The sequence below is a fragment of the Cydia amplana genome, chromosome 17, assembly GCF_948474715.1.
Source record: "Cydia amplana chromosome 17, ilCydAmpl1.1, whole genome shotgun sequence".
NCBI classification, from domain to species: Eukaryota; Metazoa; Arthropoda; class Insecta; order Lepidoptera; family Tortricidae; genus Cydia; species Cydia amplana.
This window is the reverse complement of record NC_086085.1, coordinates 12,559,032-12,578,684: the sequence shown is the minus strand read 5'-3', so window position 1 is coordinate 12,578,684 and position 19,653 is coordinate 12,559,032. Positions and strand designations below refer to the sequence as shown.

Genomic DNA, 19,653 nt, shown 5'->3' with positions numbered 1-19,653 from the left:
AATTATCTTTGTACGATACTGGTTTCGAATAAAGATTATTTTTTCCTCGTACGTAATCAGTCACCATCTTTCGAAGGTGGTTCGTAACCAGTTACATAGTAAGAATTAATTTTCTTAATACGATCCTTCGCCTAGACTAAGCGAGCGATATAAACATGCATCAATACGTGCACATTATTGTTTACGTGTTAGTGTATACATAAATTTGTAACATTGGGCGTATACTCGGCACTGTCACCTTATTTGGACATATATTATAGTAACCAAATATGGCTACAAACTTAAATGGATACATAATTTTGTAACTTCCAGGCGTATACATATCTTTGTACTCGACTGTACAACCAGTACGTGTAAATTTTGAAACAGAACATGTACAAGACATTGTCAATATTATGAAATTATTATTATTATTATAAATTTGTTTATTAGTGTTAAATTTAGAAATAGAATAAATAAAAGAAACAATACATATTATTTTCTAGTTTAATTTTTAGGATACCTAAGTGAACCATTAAACATAAGTAAGGGCTCTCTAGTCCAACAACAAAACCAATGAAGTAAAATAAAATCTATTATAAACATTCTACTTTGCCATTTACAGGCATGTGTCGAAGAATAAAATATGAATATTTATACGTTGCGTAGCACATATTTACCCGGAACATTTTGGGCATATACTGGAAGGATAGGGTCACGAACGAGAGGGTGCTTGAGATTTCTCAGCTGCCCATCAGCCTCTTTGCGCTGCTAAAGCAAAAACGCTTATGCTGGACCATGTGCATCGAATGCAACCACAATGGAACCTTCTCGAGTTTGAAGAGGTTTCATATCAGTATGTTACCTACGCTCAATGATGATTAAAACATTTTGACTCAGTTACGTATGAGGAATAGATAGTCTTTTTTCGTAATTTCAAATAGAAAATGTCTTCTCTCGTAACTATGGTTACGTACGAAGAAAAAATAATCTTTATTCGAAACCAGTATCGTACAAAGATCATTTTTTCTTCCTTCGTTACCAGTTACGAAAGGTCGGTTACGTACACGGCCGAAGGGAAAAGATGCTTGTTCAGGATAAAAACCTAATTCATTTAAATCCAACTCCAGCTTGTAGTCATTATAAACGTTTAATATTCATAAAAAATACAAAATAAACAATTCAATAATTAAATCAGATACATACTTACAAAAAAAACTCCAGTACTTAAACATCTGCTAAAATAATCGATAAATTAAAAAAAGATTTCATATAAAAATGGTAGGAAATGAAACCAACTGGTACAAGAGACTAGTAGAAAAAAGAGATGCGTTTAATCAGCAGTTGGACAGTAAGGAAGTCAATAAAACTTGTATTTTGTCAAAAAGTTACCATCCATCAACTCCAAAATAATAACTTCATTTCATTCAAATCTCTCAAATGACATTAAGGAATCATGCATGTTGGATCTGCCACCTGGCCTACACCGATAACTTAAACTTAACTTTAAGGCAATAAACAGGCGTTCCCGCGTACAGGTCTATTCAGGAAAGCTAGCACGAATGGAATAAACGAAACGAATTATGTCTGTCATTGTGTGACTGACACATGTATCGGCCAGAATAGGGTATTTTTCTACTAGTCAGTTTCTTCTTTAGAACTGTATAAACGATTTGCTAATATGGAATGTATATGAAACATTACACAGTGACGTCACGGTCAACTCACCTACTTTTTATATTTCTATCCGATTTATTAAATAGAACTTGTGTTTAAAAATAACTCCTATCTGTGTTTTTCTAATAATTATCTGGTGCTTTATTTCATGCATTGTGAAAAATAAATTATTTTAAATACAGTATAATACCCTATTGTATTGGTTGTAAACTGATACACACATAAATATTTCCATTCACTCATTCATTCCATTCGTGCCAGCTGATCTGTACGACTACATTCACGCGACGTAGATGGGATCGTTCAGTTTGACCCACTCCCCGGGCGGCGAGCGCAGCGTCATCTGCAACCCCATGCGCGGGGAGTTGCCGGCCGAGCGGCGCACTTCCGGGTCCTCGATTTGACGGTAGCTGGGAAGTAAGGATTTATTACAAGTTACAGTTGACTTCTCGTAATACTTATGGTCACGAGATAAGGTCGAACACTAGTTAGATAAGGGTGTAAGGTAAAAAAATATAATCACAACTTTTTAAGGCAATTCTATTGTTGTATTTAGGTACGTGACGGATGACTAAGAGACGTACTTTTGAACTGTAAGTAAGTAATATTTATTTTCTCAAAAATGGACGGCAAAGTCGACGTTGCCGGTTAAAAAATAGGTCGCGAAGTGCGTAGTTTATGGTCATTCAAAAAATTAAAAAGTTAAAAACATTGCAGTCTCGATTTCGGGACTGCAATGTCGCATACAAATTCCATTATTTAACGAGTTCCAAACTTTTTAAAACTTTAAATGGCCATATCAAATGAAGGCATAGGTCCCTTAAACAGCCAAACAGATGATCAGCACTTATTATTATAAAGCCTATAACAGACTATCGCACCGCACCGCGACCTTGGAGCGTCGCACCCATAAGTGAGAGCGAGAAAGAGATATCTGTTTCACCCATAAGTGAGAGCGAGAAAGAGATATCTGTTTCACCCATAAGTGAGAGGGAGAAAGATATCTGTTCCTCGCTCTCACTTATGGGTGCGACGCTCCAAGGTCGCGGTGCGGTGCGATCGTCTGTTACAGGCTAAATGTTGGTACCGCGACTATTTAGGTGTCTCAAATAGGTTGGCGTATTTTCAGCAGAAAAATACACTTCTTTTTTTTTTTTAAAGGCGGCAAGCAAATTTTTTTAACGGTTGTATTTTTCTGTGAAAATTAGAACGTTGCTTCTGTAAGTTCTGTAAAATATTTATATTTCTTGCACCATTTTTGAGAAAAGCACTATATATGACTCGGCTGGAAGGTTACTTGCTGGCTTCGGATTCAATTAAACGGACTCCAAGGTCGTCCGTTTAAAACGAATCCTCAGCCAGCAAGTAGCTACTTCCGAACCTCGACAATAATGTACTATTGTGAAACACAGGTTATATACAGATGACAGTGAGTTGATACAGTACTCTGTGATCTACCATATAGGTGTACAAATATTTAGTCTTCTTATAATTGTTGTGTTGTTGTTCTTGTTGTGTGTTGTTCTTATAGTTGTTCTGTGTTTTGTAATTTAATATTTGGGGCATTATCTATGAAAAGGGACCTTATTGTCGATGGCGCTTACGCCGCACAACGTTACGCGACATTGTATTAGGTACTATCGGAGCATCGTTAATAATGGCGTAAGCGCCATCGACAATAAGGTCCCTTTTCATAGATGAGGTCACATTTTAATTATTAAATTAACACTGCTTCTACCTTTTTAAGGTTTCCAAGGGCTCAGTATTCGCATTACGAACGCCCGTCTCTGGGTCAATAGTTGTCAGTACGCATCTGAAAAATAAAATGTTTTATTTTTTTCATTTAAATCTGTGAGACGCAGATCGCGGTGTGAACGTGAATCGCCAGTCTCATAGGCTAATTCGATCTGTTTCCGATATGAAGGAAGGTTTGAAGAAATGTCAATGTCACTTTTGACACTGACAGATCAGTATATATTGGAACCAGAGGGGCTACCGCGAAAACCGAAATTCGCAAATTGCAGGTATCTTTCTCTTTTACTCCAATGAAGCCGTAATTAGAGTGACAGAGAAAAATGCCCTGGTTATAGCCCTGATCGAATAACTAAAACTCTTGGAGTCGATGGCCGGTAGTCCATGTGCTTCTTGTAAAGTCCGCTATCGCTTTACAAGAGCGAATAAAATCACCGTACACTGTCTTGCACTAACCGTAGTCAATCGTATTACCTTGCTCTTACGACCTTGATACTGGCGAAATTGCTCCACTGGACTGAAGCCAACATTAAAAAAAAAATGAACGAATGAACAAAATCTCTAAGTGGCCTGTCATTACCTGGTGCACGGCTTCAAGATCTCAAACACTACGTTTCCTATCTTGAGGAACTTCCAGTTGTCTTCAGCATACGGCGGCGGCCCCTGCAGTATGAAGTTAGGACGGAAACAGCGGTGAGACACGCGGTCCGTGACCTGCAGGCGCGTGTTCAGGTCCTCTACTGATGCCTCGTTTATCAAGTTGAACGGAGTTTCGTCTGGGAGCGCGCCCTGGAAAATATATTAGGCTGTTTAAATCCTGGGCTGGGTTATAACCGCGAAAATCGTAGCTGGCAATTTCTCTGTCACTCTAATTACGCTTCATTCACAGACCAACCCCTATAGACAGAGCTTATAGGACGACTCGCGGTCATCACCCGTATGGTGCATAGGTCAAATATAATATCGCACGCGCGCCGCTCCGATCAGTAGCGACCAAGCTTACGACCTGTTAGCAGTGTGCACGTGTCTAAGAAAATAAATCGTAAACTATTGAATTCTTGAGGAAATCATGGGATATTGCAGCGTAATATGGTGTGGCAAGTCATCTTAGACTTCTACTTACAAAACAGATGGAATTACCTTCGACGGGAAAGTCAAATTCATTATTTCGTTGAAAATTGTTTCTTGTCCGCGGGGTTCATTTTATAGTGGTCAATAAGCTCAGGGCGAAGTATGTCCGTCCCTTTTCGTCAACTTGAAAATGCAATGTGCTATCCCTTTCACATTACGACTAGGGATGCGACGATGATGGTTTCGTCAGTTGCGCGAACTTCGTGCCTTCGTTCGTACCGTATTGTACCATTTTAAGAAATATAAAACAAAACTGTGATTCTCTTTTACTTTTAATTGAATATAATAATGTAATTAATCTGTAGTTTTAATATAATGGTAGTATATCTTAAATATTAAGTAGGTATACGTATTTTCGTTTTTTGCTAGTAGTATAATCATTATAGAGTTCTAATTTTAAAATAAGAAATGGGTGAGTTTTTTTAGAATCGCGTAGGTGCGCAGTTAGGTCTCATGTCACCAGATGGGCCTCATGATGAACTTCAAAGAAGTGCGAGGGAACTAGGTGTTGGTTTGTGATAGGCATATGTTGTGTGGGTTTTTTAGAATCCTCTAGGGGAGCAGTTAGGTCTCATGTCACGAGATGGGCCTGATGATGAACTTCAAAGAAGTGCGAGGGAACTCGGTGTTGGTTTGTGATAGGTATATGTTATGTGGGTGTTTTAGAATCCTCTAGGGGAGCAGCTAGGTCTCATGTCACGAGATGGGCCTGATGATGAACTTCAAAGAAGTGCGAGGGAACTCGGTGTTGGGTTGTTATAGGCATATTTTGTGTGGATTTTTTAGAATCCTCTAGGGGAGCAGTTAGGTCTCATGTCACGAGATGGGCCTGATGATGAACTTCAATGAAGTGCGAGGGAACTCGGTGTTGGTTTGTGATAGGCATATGTTGTGTGGGTTTTTTAGAATCCTCTAGGAGAGAAGTTAGGTCTCATGTCACGAGATGGACCCGCTGATGAACTTCAAAGAAGTGCGAGGGAACTCGGTTTTGGTTTGTGATAGACATACGTCATCATCTTCCCCGCGTTGTTTCGGCTTTTGCCACGGCTCATACCCATGATACCCACCTAGGGTCCGCTTGGCAACTAGTCCCGAGAATTGGCGTAGGCTCTAGTTTTTACGAAAGCTTCTGCTATCTGACCTTCCAACCCAGAGGGTACACTAGACCTTATTGGGATTAGTCCGGTTTCCTCACGATGTTTCCTTTACCGAAAAGCGACTAGTAAATATCTAATGATATTTCGTACCTAAGTTCCAAAAAACTCATTGGTACGAGCCGGGTTTCGAACCCGCGACACTACTCAGAATAACAAACCATTTCCATTTTTACTGAGAAAAAAACAATGCACCCAATTTTTTTGGCCTATTTCATTATGTTTTTAATAGAACACTCTATAATGACCGTAACAAAACGGAAAGTAAATTGTATGAACTTTCGGTGACAAATTTTGCTCGTATTAGGATTGAAAGAGATCGCGATTTTAAGTGGAAATAATATAAAGATCTAAAGTTTAAAATGCAAGATGCGGGAACAACTTTAAAAAAAAAAAAAAAAATTGTAAAATTTTTAGGTTTTACCTACATTTTTAAATTGCTAAAATATTATTAGTCAATAATACTCTTAAATAAGTTTACTTTAAGTACCTAAACTAAATGATAACAATTTTACCACAATAAATTACTGTACCACTGTACCACTGTCCGTAATGAACGTGTCCCATCCCTACGCTGACACGTGACATCGCGCCATATTTGAAACGACCAATCGCAACGCCGTGAGTACCCCTCCCGCACCTCACAGTTTGGTGAGTTGCGTCGCGAACAAAATGACCAATATTAGGTTTCTATAGGCGGTATTCTATGGCTTCATTGAAGTAAAAGAGAAAGATCTGCGCAATTTGCGAATTTCTATTCCATTCGGTACTCAAAATCAGCACTCGGAGTAAAAATCTACTTTGCTCTCTTCTTGCGCAAATAAATATTATACATAGATAGGTTTAAAAACGGACTGTTTTAGCTTTATCAGATGGTGTCCCTGTTAATGAACATATGTATGTATAATGATACAGGGTGGATTTTCTTTTTGGGTCAGTGAGGGCAGCTACCAGATCCCGTGCTGCTACGAGAAAACGGTCTTAGAAGACCTTCCCTCGATTTCAAATTAATGAAGATTGGCTTTTACAGATTTTGGAAAAAACATACAGGATGCGAGAAAAAGGTCATTTTTGACAAACTTTTTTTTTGATGCCAATCGATCCCATTCCTATTGAAAATCAAAAGCTTGTATGGAAGCAAAAAAAATTTTCCGGCTAGAAAAGCCACAAATCGAGGAAAACTTTTCCCATACAATTTGTATGAAAATGAAAACTTTTATTTTTCACATGCTATTTTTGTATGCCAATCGATTCCATTCCTATCCAGTATCAATGGTTTCCTAGGGGTCAACTTACGGTAATGTACTAAAAAGCCACAAATTAATAAAAACTTTCTCCATACATTTACTATGGAGAAAATGTGAAATTTTATTCACAATTTTCTACCTCGCCCATGAGTCCTACAGCAATGTCTTCATACAGTATTATGGTTCTTAAATGTAACAGGACTGATTGGCCAGATAGAAAACTGTGAATTAAATTTCACGTTTTCTCCATAGTAAATGTATGGAAAAAGTTTTCTTTAATTTGTGGCTTTTTAGTACATAACCGTAAGTTGACCCCAAAGGAACTATTGATACTGGATAGGATTGGAATCGATTGGCATTTTTCTCGCACCCTGTATGTTTTTTCCAAAATCTGTAAAAGCCAATCTTCATTAATTTGAAATCGAGGGAAGGTTTTCTAAGACCGTTTTCTCGTAGCAGCACGGGATCTGATAGCTGCCCTCACTGACCCAAAAAGAAAATCCACCCTGTATAGTTTATAACTGCATTGTGGAGCGCTATGCGCTATTTTGCACTCGTTTATAGTTTTTTGTTCCCCACGAACCTATATCATCATATCAGCCTTTTATCGCCCACTGCTGAGCATGGCTTCTCTTCGAGTACGCCACTTATCCCGGTCCTGAGCCAATCTCATCTAGAAGTGAAGTGACCCGCAATCTTCCGAATATCATTCACCCAACGACCCAACGGACGCCAGGCACTCCTGTCGTCTGTAAGCGGCCACCGCTCCGTAAACTTTTTGGCCCACCTGCCATCACTCTGCCTGGCAACATGTCCCGCCTAGCTCCATTTAAGTTTGGTAATGACGTATCCAAACTATATGGTAATATTATAAGTAAGCTCACCGTATCATTCTTAGTAAACTTGTAGATTTTGTTGGTGTTGCCCCTCAGTAGCCGAGGCTGCTGGGTGGCGTAGTACGCTAGGCGGAAACTACTGGATGGACGGCACAAAAGTCTGCAAATTTAACAGTAATACAGTCTCGTGAGTAGGTAGTTAGAAAATTAGGTAATTTCCGTATAAATATTTAGGTGCATACTGCGCTTACGCTTGAAAATCCGGCATCAGCAGCAGTTTGGTAACATTTGAAGCAAATTAAATTAAATCAAAATTAATTGAAACATGTTTCTTGAATTTTGATATTAGCTTTTATCGAAATCTTACTTTCCTTTTAAGAATTAGGTACGTAGTTACATCTCAGATCGTCAAAAGTATAATTATAACTGCCCTATTATATAACTGTGACAGGAGTAACATAACAGGACCTAAGTGTAAGGCCTGAGTGGACGCTCGAGTTGGGCGTGCAGCGGGGCGGGGCGTGCGGCGTGCATGTTAAACAAATGCAAACGTATAGAAGCGGCCTTAGTGCACGCTGCTCAAATTACTTGTGAGCCCGACGCCACGCTGCACGCCCCGCCGAACGCTCCGCTTCGAGCGTTCACTCAGGCCTTAGTGTAAGTACAGAGATGTGAAAAATACTTTATAAAAAGTATTTAAATACAAAATACAAATACTTCCTTGATATACTATTTCAAATACAAAATACAAAATAGTTTTTGAATTTGTATTTAAAATACAAAATACGAAATAGGTATTTTCAAAATACTTTTTAAAAATACAAATACTTTGCGATAAAAGGTACTCTGAATAGTGAATACCTAGTCTGAATTAAAAAGTATTATTACTCAGAATATCCGAATTGAAAATACTCTCTTTATTCTTTGAAAACAGTGTGTCAATCAGTCCTCTATCTAAAGTGCAAATTTCTAGTTGTTTGCTCATATTAACCGGAAGGATGGATGGATGATGGTTTATAACGGACAATTTTTAAAAGCATTAATTTAGATTTGTAATGTTTTACAGCTGGTATAATGCCTCTCGTTAGTGTGATAAAAACGTCTCGTTTGTGTTTCATCAGGGCAGAAAAGTTTGTTCTCCTCTCGTACCTTGAAACCCTCGTAACACTCAAGATTCCACTTTTTTAACCACTCGCTACGCTTGTGATCATGTGCGACGTTACTAAACAGATTCAACAGTTCCGTGTTAAAAGAATGAGAGAGTTGCCAGGATTGTAAGATCAGAAGAGATTGTAACATACATTACCTACTATAAAGTATTTTGTATTTTGAAAATAGAAAATAGGTCCCAAAAACTATTTCAAATAAAATACAAAATAGTTTTCTTCAAAAGGTATTTAAATACAAAATACAAAATAGGTATTTTGCATTTTGTATTTGCATTTTAAATACAAGTATTTCAAATAAGTCACATCTCTGTGTAAGTAGATACGTACTTGTTAAACCATTCCGAGACCTCCTTGCCGCAATCAAAGACAGGCACTGGCACGCCCCACACCTTGGCTTCCATTGGCTTCTGTAGCGCGATCACCTGCCAATTAAACACATACAAGTTTTAAAGTTAAAAGTTCTGGTTAGGGTATCACACTGAAGCTATGATTACTCTAAATGGTCACTGATTAACAGTCCGCCGGACCGTATCGGCCTGTCAGTTAGAACAAAAAGTTGACTGTTCCGAACAACTGACAGGCCGATACCAAATGTTTTATTTAATCAGTGGGCCCCTTAACTCAGGAGTTTAAATTTTTAAATTAAATTAAATTTATTTAAGACCAACAAAGGATTAATTTCGTTAGTGACACATTTTAATCTTACACTTGTTTAAGTAACACTTGAAGATGCATCACTGTGTGTATAGTTAATTAAGCTTCGTTAGCTCTTGGCATATTCTGCGTAGTCGGGTCTTTGGACGCATTTTTTGAGAACTTAAAGATAAAGATAGTTTATTCAAGTAGGCATAATTACAATGCGCTTATGAACGTCAAATAAAGCTACACCGGCTCCAACCTTACACCTCTGCCCCGAGAAGATTTAAATCCCCCCTCAATTGGAGGAGGGTATCCCATATGGGACCGGCAACAAACTTGGATTTGAGCATCATTCGTTTGGTCGTTTTGGGAAGTGTTTCTCACCTCTGCCAAGTTGACGTGCACGGGGGGCACCTGCTGGTCTTGTTTGTGTGTGAGGGTGAGCACGGAGCTGCGCACACACGGCGACACCAGCAGCAACTCTGGATACACTCGGGCTGTGATGAAGTTGTCCTTCTCGTCTATCACCATCAGGACTCTGTAAGGATACAAGTATGACGTCACTGGAGCTGGAGCTGGAGCATCGCGGTCGGAAAATGAAAAATGGTCGCAAGAAAATCAAGAAATCTTTGGGACCCGGTAAGAACAATTTTTTATACTATGTCGGTGGAAAACAAGCATACGACCCGCCTTATGCTAACAGTCTCCGCAGCCTATGGACGCCTGCAACACCAGGACCCGCCTGACGGTAAGCAGTCTCCGCAGCCTATGGACGTATGCAACACCAAAGGTGTTACTCCAGAACTACTTTACTATTGCCACAGATCTATTGCCTTGGTTATTCATTAGCTTGACCTGTCCTGTGAAAACAAATGTATAGTGATCGAAATTTGCGTGAAGCGTAGACGTATGCGACCAATCCTTGGGTATCTTGGCTAATGATTATGTGGTATGCAACGACGCGTCGGAACAGCTCACCTGTCTCTCAGCCACCTGTCTTTCAAGCCCAACGTCGAACATTCGCCAGTCTCGAGTACAACAGGGCCGCATGACTTGATTGGGTAAGTGTATATGTTCTGGAGCGTGCCGACTTGTGTCCACTCGGTGGGTATTCGGGGCTTGCTGCGCTGGTAGATGTGGTAGGCGCAGTACGCGCTGCCAAGCACGCCGGCGGTCACGGCTGCCGCTGTGGTGTATGGAGCTGGAACGGGGCATACGTATTTATTGAAAGGCAAGTTGAAAACCTAATATTCAGGCACTGTCCTTTTTTTACTAGCCTCCTTTCCTAATTTCCTTATTGTGTCCTTTCAACCCGTTAAATGTCCAAGATATCTCAATGGCAAATGTACCTCCCGGGCCTCCCGGCGGGAAACAGACTGACTTTAAAATGAAAGACTAGTTAGATAGGTCTGGTCTACACCTACAAATCTGACTCTCCACCTTCATGCAACCGAAAAAAGGGTAGACACGAGTAGATATTGTTATTAATTACCTGTATTTCCATTTACCGTTCACCTACTAGTTAGTAATACACACAAGCATACCTAGTATTTGGCTTCATTTATTTTGTATGAAGCTGAATAAATTAAATTCGATGTTAAATAAAGTAATTACAAAGTGTCATCAACAGCATGAAGGCAGTTAATTAATATCAAAGTGTAAACAAAGTTATTTCAGTTTGTTTAATAAAGCTATTAGTTATCTCTCGCAATAAAACCCTAGTCACACAGCGTGCATTGCTAAAGCCGCGAATCCCGGTCGTCTAAACTTTACATTACCTACTTGGGTGAAAAACTACATCTCTTACTACGAGTATAGGTACCTTCTTGAGTATGAGTGAATTTGGATATTTCCCTTAAACGTATGCTTTTACAATAGTTCAAATTACATAGTTCTAGCTCTTACAGGTAAAATATCCGTCATATTTCGATAATATTAGGACCATTTCACATTAACTATCTACTACTCAACATTTACTAGTTGCAAACAGCGCCACACGTATCTGTCCCGCTGTGCAACAGAAGCAACACTTCTCGTCCACTGCATCCCAGAAGGGAATAAGACTACAATAACGACGCTAGTTGACTTCTACGGCGTGCCAAGACTGCCAAGCACTCCACAAGAGCCGCCCCTCAACAGTACACCCTCACCCTCAATGGCTTCCTAAGGTTGCCCAGCTGTCAATTCCGCGTAGGAGAAGCTTCCTACTCCCGCTGCGCTGTGGTTAGGGTTTGCACGACGGATCCGAAATGTATGGGAAGATCCGCGGATCCGGATCCAGATCCGGATAATTTCATACATTCCGGATCCGGATTGCAAACCCTAGCTGTGGTTAAGACAAACGGCACGTCTTAAGCTTGGCCACCCCAGACCTCTGAGGGGAGAATAGGTCTGCCCAAAACACTCGCTTCTATCACACGTGTACTAGGTTAAATACCGTTGAATCCTGCGAACGGACTGTTTATATCGCATGTATTTTAATTTAAGCCTAAGCGTTTGTTTCGAACTGGGGACAAAACTACAGGAAAATTATTATGATTATTTTTTTCCTCAATTGTACGCTATAAAGTAATCTTGTAATATTAGAGAATTAAATCTTGTAATATAAAGTTTTTTTTTATATATAACTTTAACATTGTCAACTATGACTTATTCTGTTACATTGTACAGTAATGTTTCGGTATGCTTAGCAAAAATGACCGAAGATTTATTCTGATTGTCAAGATAGGTACATCATAATTCAGTAAGATGTTTTATATTTCCTTATATAGGTACTCAGCCCTAGTAGCACGGTCGCATTTTTATCGTTTATCACCATGCCTGTCACGTTCTAACAAGTATGTAAGTGCGAAAGTGACGGGCATAGTGATAGTCGATAAAAATGGAACCGTGCTGAGCCCGCAGGTTAGGTTAGTTAGGTGGTTAGGTCTTGTCTTCCTTAGGAGCTCCCGATGTAATGAACTGTTTACTTGCCTTTTATCGCAGTTGTTTTGGGTCAATGAAACGTAGATACTAACTTTGCCGCCTACGACCGTGTAATCTGTGTAAGTGAGCTATATTACTGGGGCCCGCAGTGTGACTTGGGGTTTAGAGCAAGGTACTGTGCGGTGCGGCAGAATATTTATTAACACGAGATGAGATAAGAAGTTTGATGTTAATTAAGCAAACAATGTAAAAATAAACTATTGTGAAACATTTCGATACTTACCTAGATATTTTAATATTTATTAATAAATTGGGACTTTATACAATCTGCCCCACTGCGCATATTTGCATAACGCAGTAACGCCATTGGAAAAGTCGTACCGTACTGGTTTCTTGCGGTCTCGCAAATACAAAATGGTTTTTCAATCGAATTTAAACTGTTGTGAGACATACTAACCTAGACCTCTACTGTTACCATCAGTTTGTCACTGACATAAACGCCGTGAGAACGTAATTTTACTTTCTAGATACATCTCGCTCGCACTCGCATATTAGTGCAAACGGGATGTATAGAAAGTAAATTACGTTCTCGACGGCGTTTATGTCAGTGACAAACTGATGGTAACCGTACTGTTAGGCTCTCCGAAACATGTCGCGCGAGTGCCTTAAAACAAATGAGCCTAAACCGTAAAATTATTCAATGGTTTTTAATGGCTGCTATGACTCTTTTGCGAACAGTCTCCATCAGATCAGAACCGAAGCCTAACACATATTATTTGAAACACACATTCTTCATGTTCATTGAAATCAACGAAGTCGTCCGATTAGCTAAACACACGCTATATTATTACAGTCAGACAGACAGCAAAAACAAACCAGGTAAGCATCAGGTAGGAAACTTTCTTATCATGCAGTTTTTAGGGTTCCGTACCCAAAGGGTAAAAAACGGGACCCTATTACTAAAGCTTTGGATTCCTCCGAAAACGGTGCCGTCATATGACGGCCGTCATATAGCGGCCGCAAAAGACGGCCGTCTTTACGGTGGCGACATGTGGAAAGTACCACGGCGTCATAACTGACATTGAATGGAATTCCTTATTTTATTTTATCCACCCTTCTACATTGTTTATGATACACTAGTTTATAAGGGCTGTCTAGATTGTCTGTGGTCCCTCTTTCGATAACTCCGCTTATAGCAACAGCAATGACAGAAGAATTGCGGCTGTACTCCTTCAGCAAATTGGAAGGTATCTCGAATTGGTCAACATGGAAATTCTATATGGAGATGGCGCTTAACATAGAAGGGCTAAGTAACTGTTTATTGGGCACGGAAGTGGAGGCAGCGAAAATCCAGAAAGCATTGGCAAGAATCTGCTTATCGGTGAAACCAGCATGCTTGCAATATGTACGCAATGCGAAGACGGCGGAAGAGGCTTGGAAGAACTTAGCCAGCGTGTTCGAAGATAAAGGTTTCTATAGAAGGGTATCGTTGTTACGGCAGCTACATCGCACACAATATGCTGATTTCTCAGACATGACCTCGTATATAGACGGAGTTACCACGTTAGTGCAGCAACTTGCCGATATTGGTAAAAACATAGAGGATGAGGAGGTCGCAGAGATGTTGCTGAGTGGCTTGCCACAGGACTTCGACATCGTCGTATCGAGCTTAGAGTCGGCGAATATATCTGCAAAACTCACGAGCGATTTGGTGCGTACCCGGCTTTTACAGGAAGAGCATCGACGTGGCAGTCAAGAGTCTCCTGATGCAGCGCTTACCGTTCGATCAAGTGTGAATAAGCTAAGAAAATGTCATTACTGCAATAAGCTAGGTCATATAAAGTCAAAATGCTTTAAACTTAGAAACGACAAGAAGAAACCTAAAAACGACGAACACGTGGTGTTAGTGGCAACAAGTGTGGACAATCAATTTAAGGTTAATCAAGTGTTAATTGATTCGGGGTGTAGTTCCCACATGTGGAAAGATTTCGGTAGCTTTATAAACTTTAAGAATCTGTCTGAAAGTGTAACTGTTGCAAATGGACAAAGGTTAACTTGTAAGGGTAGGGGAGATGTGTTTTTCAAAACCAAGCAAGGTTCTGTTACTCTAACAGATGTTATGTTTGTACCCGGGCTCTCAACCAATTTAATAAGTGTTAGTAAATTATGTGAGAAGGCCCTTTGTGTAAAATTTTTAAAAGATAAATGCCTTGTTTTGAGAGAAAGCACTGTCCTTCTTAGTGCCAGTGGAGTTAACGGGGTCTATAGTGTGGATAGTGAAGGGGTAGGCGTGTCTTATGATTCACAGGTGGCGAATGTGTCGACCAAGGAAGTGCCTGTGGACGTGCTACACAAGAGACTCGGGCACTTGAGCTACAGAGGTATGTGCACCCTCCGAGGGATGGTTTCTGGCTTAGCTTTTCAAGAGCATGATCTGCAAAGCTGTGTGTCATGCGCTGAGGGGAAGCAGAAAGTGGTGGCTTTTCCCAAAGGGGAAGCCACGCGCGCCAAACAGATCCTGGAGCTTGTGCACTCGGACGTGTGCGGTCCGTTCCCTGTATGCAGTCTTGGTGGATCAAGATATTTGCTCACCTTCACTGATGACTATTCTAGACGGGTGGTTGGATACTTCATGAAAAACAAATCTGAGGTAATGTCCAAATTTATATTATTTAAAGCTACTGTTGAAAAGCAAACAGGTTGTGTTATCAAGAGGCTTCGCAGTGACAACGGCGGGGAGTATTCTAGTCAAAAGTTTAGGGATTATTTGCAGAAAGCAGGTATAGTGCATGAAACAACTGTACCTTACAGCCCACAACAAAACGGTGTAAGTGAATCTCAAAATCGCATTCTTCTTGAAAAGGCACGAAGCATGCTCCAGGAGTCAGGCCTCGGCAAGCAGTTTTGGGCTGAAGCAGTGTCAACTGCTATCTATTTAAAAAATAGGTCACCCACAAATGCTGTGCCCGGTAAGGCACCTGAGGAAGCGTGGTCGGGCAATAAAGTTGATTTGAGTCATTTGCGAGTGTTTGGCTGTAAGGCATTGTCGTTAATAGATGAAAGCAAGCGTGACAAATTAGATTCTAGATCAAAACATTGCATTTTTGTCGGCTATGCTGATCATTCTAAAGGTTATAAGTTGTTAGATCCCTTGAGTCCCAAGAAAGTCATTATATCTAGAAATGTTGTGTTCTTTGAGAATGAATTTATTAATTTGGGTAAAGATACTAAACCTGTCCCCGCTGGTGTTGTCCAATTTGACTTGTGTAAAACACAGTCAAGAGATATAGTTTTAGGAAATAATGATTTGTGTATAACACAGTCAGGTGATAATAATGTTTTAATAAATGATAATTTGTGTGAAACACAATTAAGTGATAGCAATATAATTTTGAATAATAATTTGTGTAAAACACAGTCAAATGACAATATTTTAAATCTTGACATGTTGGACAATAATAATTTAGAAAATAATACGGATAATAAATCTAATGCAAGCAATGATATGATTTCAGACAAGGACCTATCATGGAGCAGTGCTGCTGATGACAGCGGGCCTGGCCAGCCCTCACCATCAGCGTCCCCCGATGCCCACATCACTGATGGGCAGGACACGCTGCTCGAGCCAGAGCCTGTGTCTGACAGCTGGAGTGGTCAGCAATCATCATCGGCTTCATCCTGGGACGTGCGTGACGTTCGAGGGGAAGGTGTGCCTACCGACCTGCAGCCTACGTCGGCAAGCGAACGCCCCGTACGGAGTACACGCAACAATAAACCAGTAAGGTACACTGATTATGATTTATCCGATTCTTCTATGTTTGTCAGTTCATCTCAAACTTTGAATGAACCTCAAACTTATGAGGAGGCAATGTCTAGCCCCCATAGGGAGGAATGGCTAGCGGCCATGCAATCTGAATATAATTCTTTATTATCCAACAATGTATGGACCCTTGTAGATAGGCCCTCGGGCCAAAATGTGGTTAAAAGTAAGTGGGTTTTTAAGTTAAAAAATGATTTTTCAGATACGAGGGACGTAAAGTATAAAGCTCGTTTGGTAGCCCGTGGTTTCTCGCAAAAACAAGGTATTGATTATGAAGAGACATTTGCACCTGTAGTCCGACATTCAACTATGCGTTTGTTATTTTGTATTGCAAATGAGTTAGATATGGAAATTGAACATATAGATGTAACTACTGCTTTCCTTCATGGAGACCTAGCTGAAAAGATTTATATGGAACAGCCAAAAGGATTTACCTGTAATAAAAATAAAGTTTGCCTTTTAAATAAAAGTTTGTATGGTTTGAAACAGGCAAGTAGAGTTTGGAACAACAAAGTAAATAATGTTTTGATAAATAATGGCTACATGCAAAGCAAATGTGAACCTTGTATTTATACTAAGAAATCTAATGGTAACTTAACAATGATAGCCCTTTATGTTGATGATTTTTATATATTTTGGAATAATAAAAATGAGAAAGACTTGTTATGTAATTTGTTACAGTCAGAATTTGATTCTAAGCAGCTAGGAAACTTGAGAAATTGTTTAGGTATTACAGTGTCTAGAGACAGAAAAAATGGGATATTAAAGTTATCCCAATCGGATTACATTAAGAAATTGCTTTCTAAATTTAATATGTCAAACTGTAAGAGTGTTGCAAGTCCATTGGCAGCTAACTGTAAACTCGAGAGACCCATAAATGATAAAGACTGTTTATCTGAAGATGTTTATCCATTTAGAGAATTAATTGGGTGTCTCATGTATTTATCTGTTTGTACTAGGCCAGATATTTCATATGCTTTGTCTCAGTTGAGTCAATTTTGTAACTGTTTTACTAAAGATCATTGGATAGCAGCTAAGAGAGTATTGCGTTATCTGTCTGGGACAATTGATTATTGTCTTGTATTTGTTAAAAGTGGTAATTTTAACATTTCAGTGTTCGCAGATGCTGATTTTGCTAATGATTGTGATAGAAAATCTTATAGTGGTTTTGTGATTAAAATAGGTGACTCAACTGTAAACTGGGAGTCGCGTAAGCAACGTTGTATAGCTCTTAGTAGTACAGAAGCTGAATACCTAGCTTTGGGTGACGCTTGCCGGGAACTTTGTTTTGTCAGAAATTTCATGAATGAAATTTTTGAAAAACATTCGTGTTGTATACTTTATAGCGACAACCAGAGTGCGTTGAGACTTCTAGAAATAAGAGAGTATTGTCATAAGAAAACAAAGCACATAGATCTGAAGTATCACTTTGTTAAAGATATAGTTCGAAAATGTAACATAACAACTAAATATTTGCCTACAGATAAAATGATAGCTGATATTCTAACTAAAGGTCTTTCAGGTCTTAAACACTCTAACTTTGTGCATGATTTGAACTTAAGAAATGTAGAATAGTAATGATGTCTAAAAATTTTTTTTTATTTAATAGTTCAAATCTTAATTTCTGTATAATGTGAAGTGTGAGGGGAAGTGACATTGAATGGAATTCCTTATTTTATTTTATCCACCCTTCTACATTGTTTATGATACACTAGTTTATAAGGGCTGTCTAGATTGTCTGTGGTCCCTCTTTCGATAACTCCGCTACACTCAGCCACACGTATGTTCTGTAATTTCCTATTATTTAATTATATTAATGTCTGAAGACTCCTGAAGCTTTTATTTAATTTCCACCACACCACCCACCACTGCCAGGCTCATCAATAACACACCGTCATCCACCAAGGTCAAAGCGGCAAATTTGAAAAATGTAGGCGCGATGGGATAACGTCCCATAGAAAATTTGAATTTCGCGCCTTTTCCTACTGACAAGATTTGCTTGATCATCTATAATTTACTTGGAGGATGAAATATCATCAGAAGAGGAAAATAATCGTAGTACGGAATCATTTATTCAAATCTCGTGTCATTTATTCAAAATGGCGTCACCGCTATCTAATAAAACGTTCACGAAACTATCGACAAGGTCATGACGGCCGTCATCTTATGCTTTGGTTTCCTCCGATAGCGGTGCCGTCATATAGCGGCCGTCTCCATACAAATACTACGACACCCATATTTAGCCGTATTATTTAGTATGGAGACGGCCGCTATATGACGGCACCGCTATCGGAGGAAACCAAAGCTTTACGTTACGTTGACAATCAACGTAACGTAACGCCGTCTAGGAAACCGCGCCATCTTGTTTACATAGACAACGTTCTAGTGACGTCAGTCAACGCTATATAGCGGCCGTAATATGACGGCACCGTTTTCGGAGGAATCCAAAGCTTTAGACTTCGCTGTCCGTCCGTCCGTCCGTCTGTCACCAGGCTGTATCTCATGAACCGCGATAGCTAGACAGTTGAAATTTTCACAAATGATGTATCTCTGTTGCCGCTATAACAACAAATACTAAAAATAAAATAAATATTTACGGGAGCTCCCATACAACAAACACGATTTTTTGCTCTATTTTTTGTTGATGGTGCGGAACCCTCCGTGCGCGAGTCCGACTCGCACTTGGCCGGTTTTTTATAAGTTAGTAGGTAGGTACTTACTTAAAAAATCATTAGTTTAAAAATACACTCAAAAGTCACAACGGGTCACTTTGTACGGCAATTCATATCGCAAGTAACCAAGTTTAATAAAATTGCTCTTAAAAATTATTATCTAAGGACTAGCTCCAGAATTTGATCTTCTCCAAATAGTATTATTAATAAGTAATAATTCTTACCGCAGCTAGACATCCCGCCGCTTAGATTGTAATACAAATAACACAAAACAACTTTAAAATTCAAGATGCGAGGCGGCAGTAGCGCGCTGTTACGCGCTCACGACTAACGAGGCTTCACACTTGTTCATACTTGGACATTCGCTAGCAAAAACTGTCTTATATTTTTGTTCGTAAACAAAAACACATGTAAAACGTTGTTTTCCAGACTTCGACACTCGCAAAGATGTCATGCGAATCTTGCGATGTCGATAGCGCGTTGGGTTGGATTTAGGTTATCGTCTTTAATAGAATTTATAGAATACCATGCTATTAGGATAGGTACCTTATGGCATTGTAATAAGGTCTTCGAATGCTCCGTTGAGCTTCTTCGAGGGTTGTTATTGGTACCCGCCTATTTGGATGTAGCTACCACGTGCTAAGTGCCAACC

At 39.5% G+C, this 19,653-nt stretch overlaps 1 protein-coding gene across 1 annotated transcript; it reads right to left on the bottom strand.

The window, feature by feature from the left end:
• Positions 1–1,927: 1,927 nt before the first annotated feature.
• On the bottom strand, positions 1,928–19,335 carry LOC134655820 (mitochondrial amidoxime-reducing component 1-like). Its single transcript, XM_063511302.1, has 8 exons — positions 19,226–19,335; positions 10,563–10,785; positions 9,969–10,122; positions 9,273–9,367; positions 7,825–7,936; positions 3,989–4,197; positions 3,395–3,469; positions 1,928–2,066 (listed from the first exon to the last, which is right to left on the bottom strand). The coding sequence occupies exons 1-8, from the start codon at positions 19,236–19,238 to the stop codon at positions 1,937–1,939; spliced, it is 1,011 nt and encodes a 336-aa protein (XP_063367372.1). The 5' UTR covers positions 19,239–19,335; the 3' UTR covers positions 1,928–1,936.
• Between the last annotated feature and the right edge of the window lie 318 nt (positions 19,336–19,653).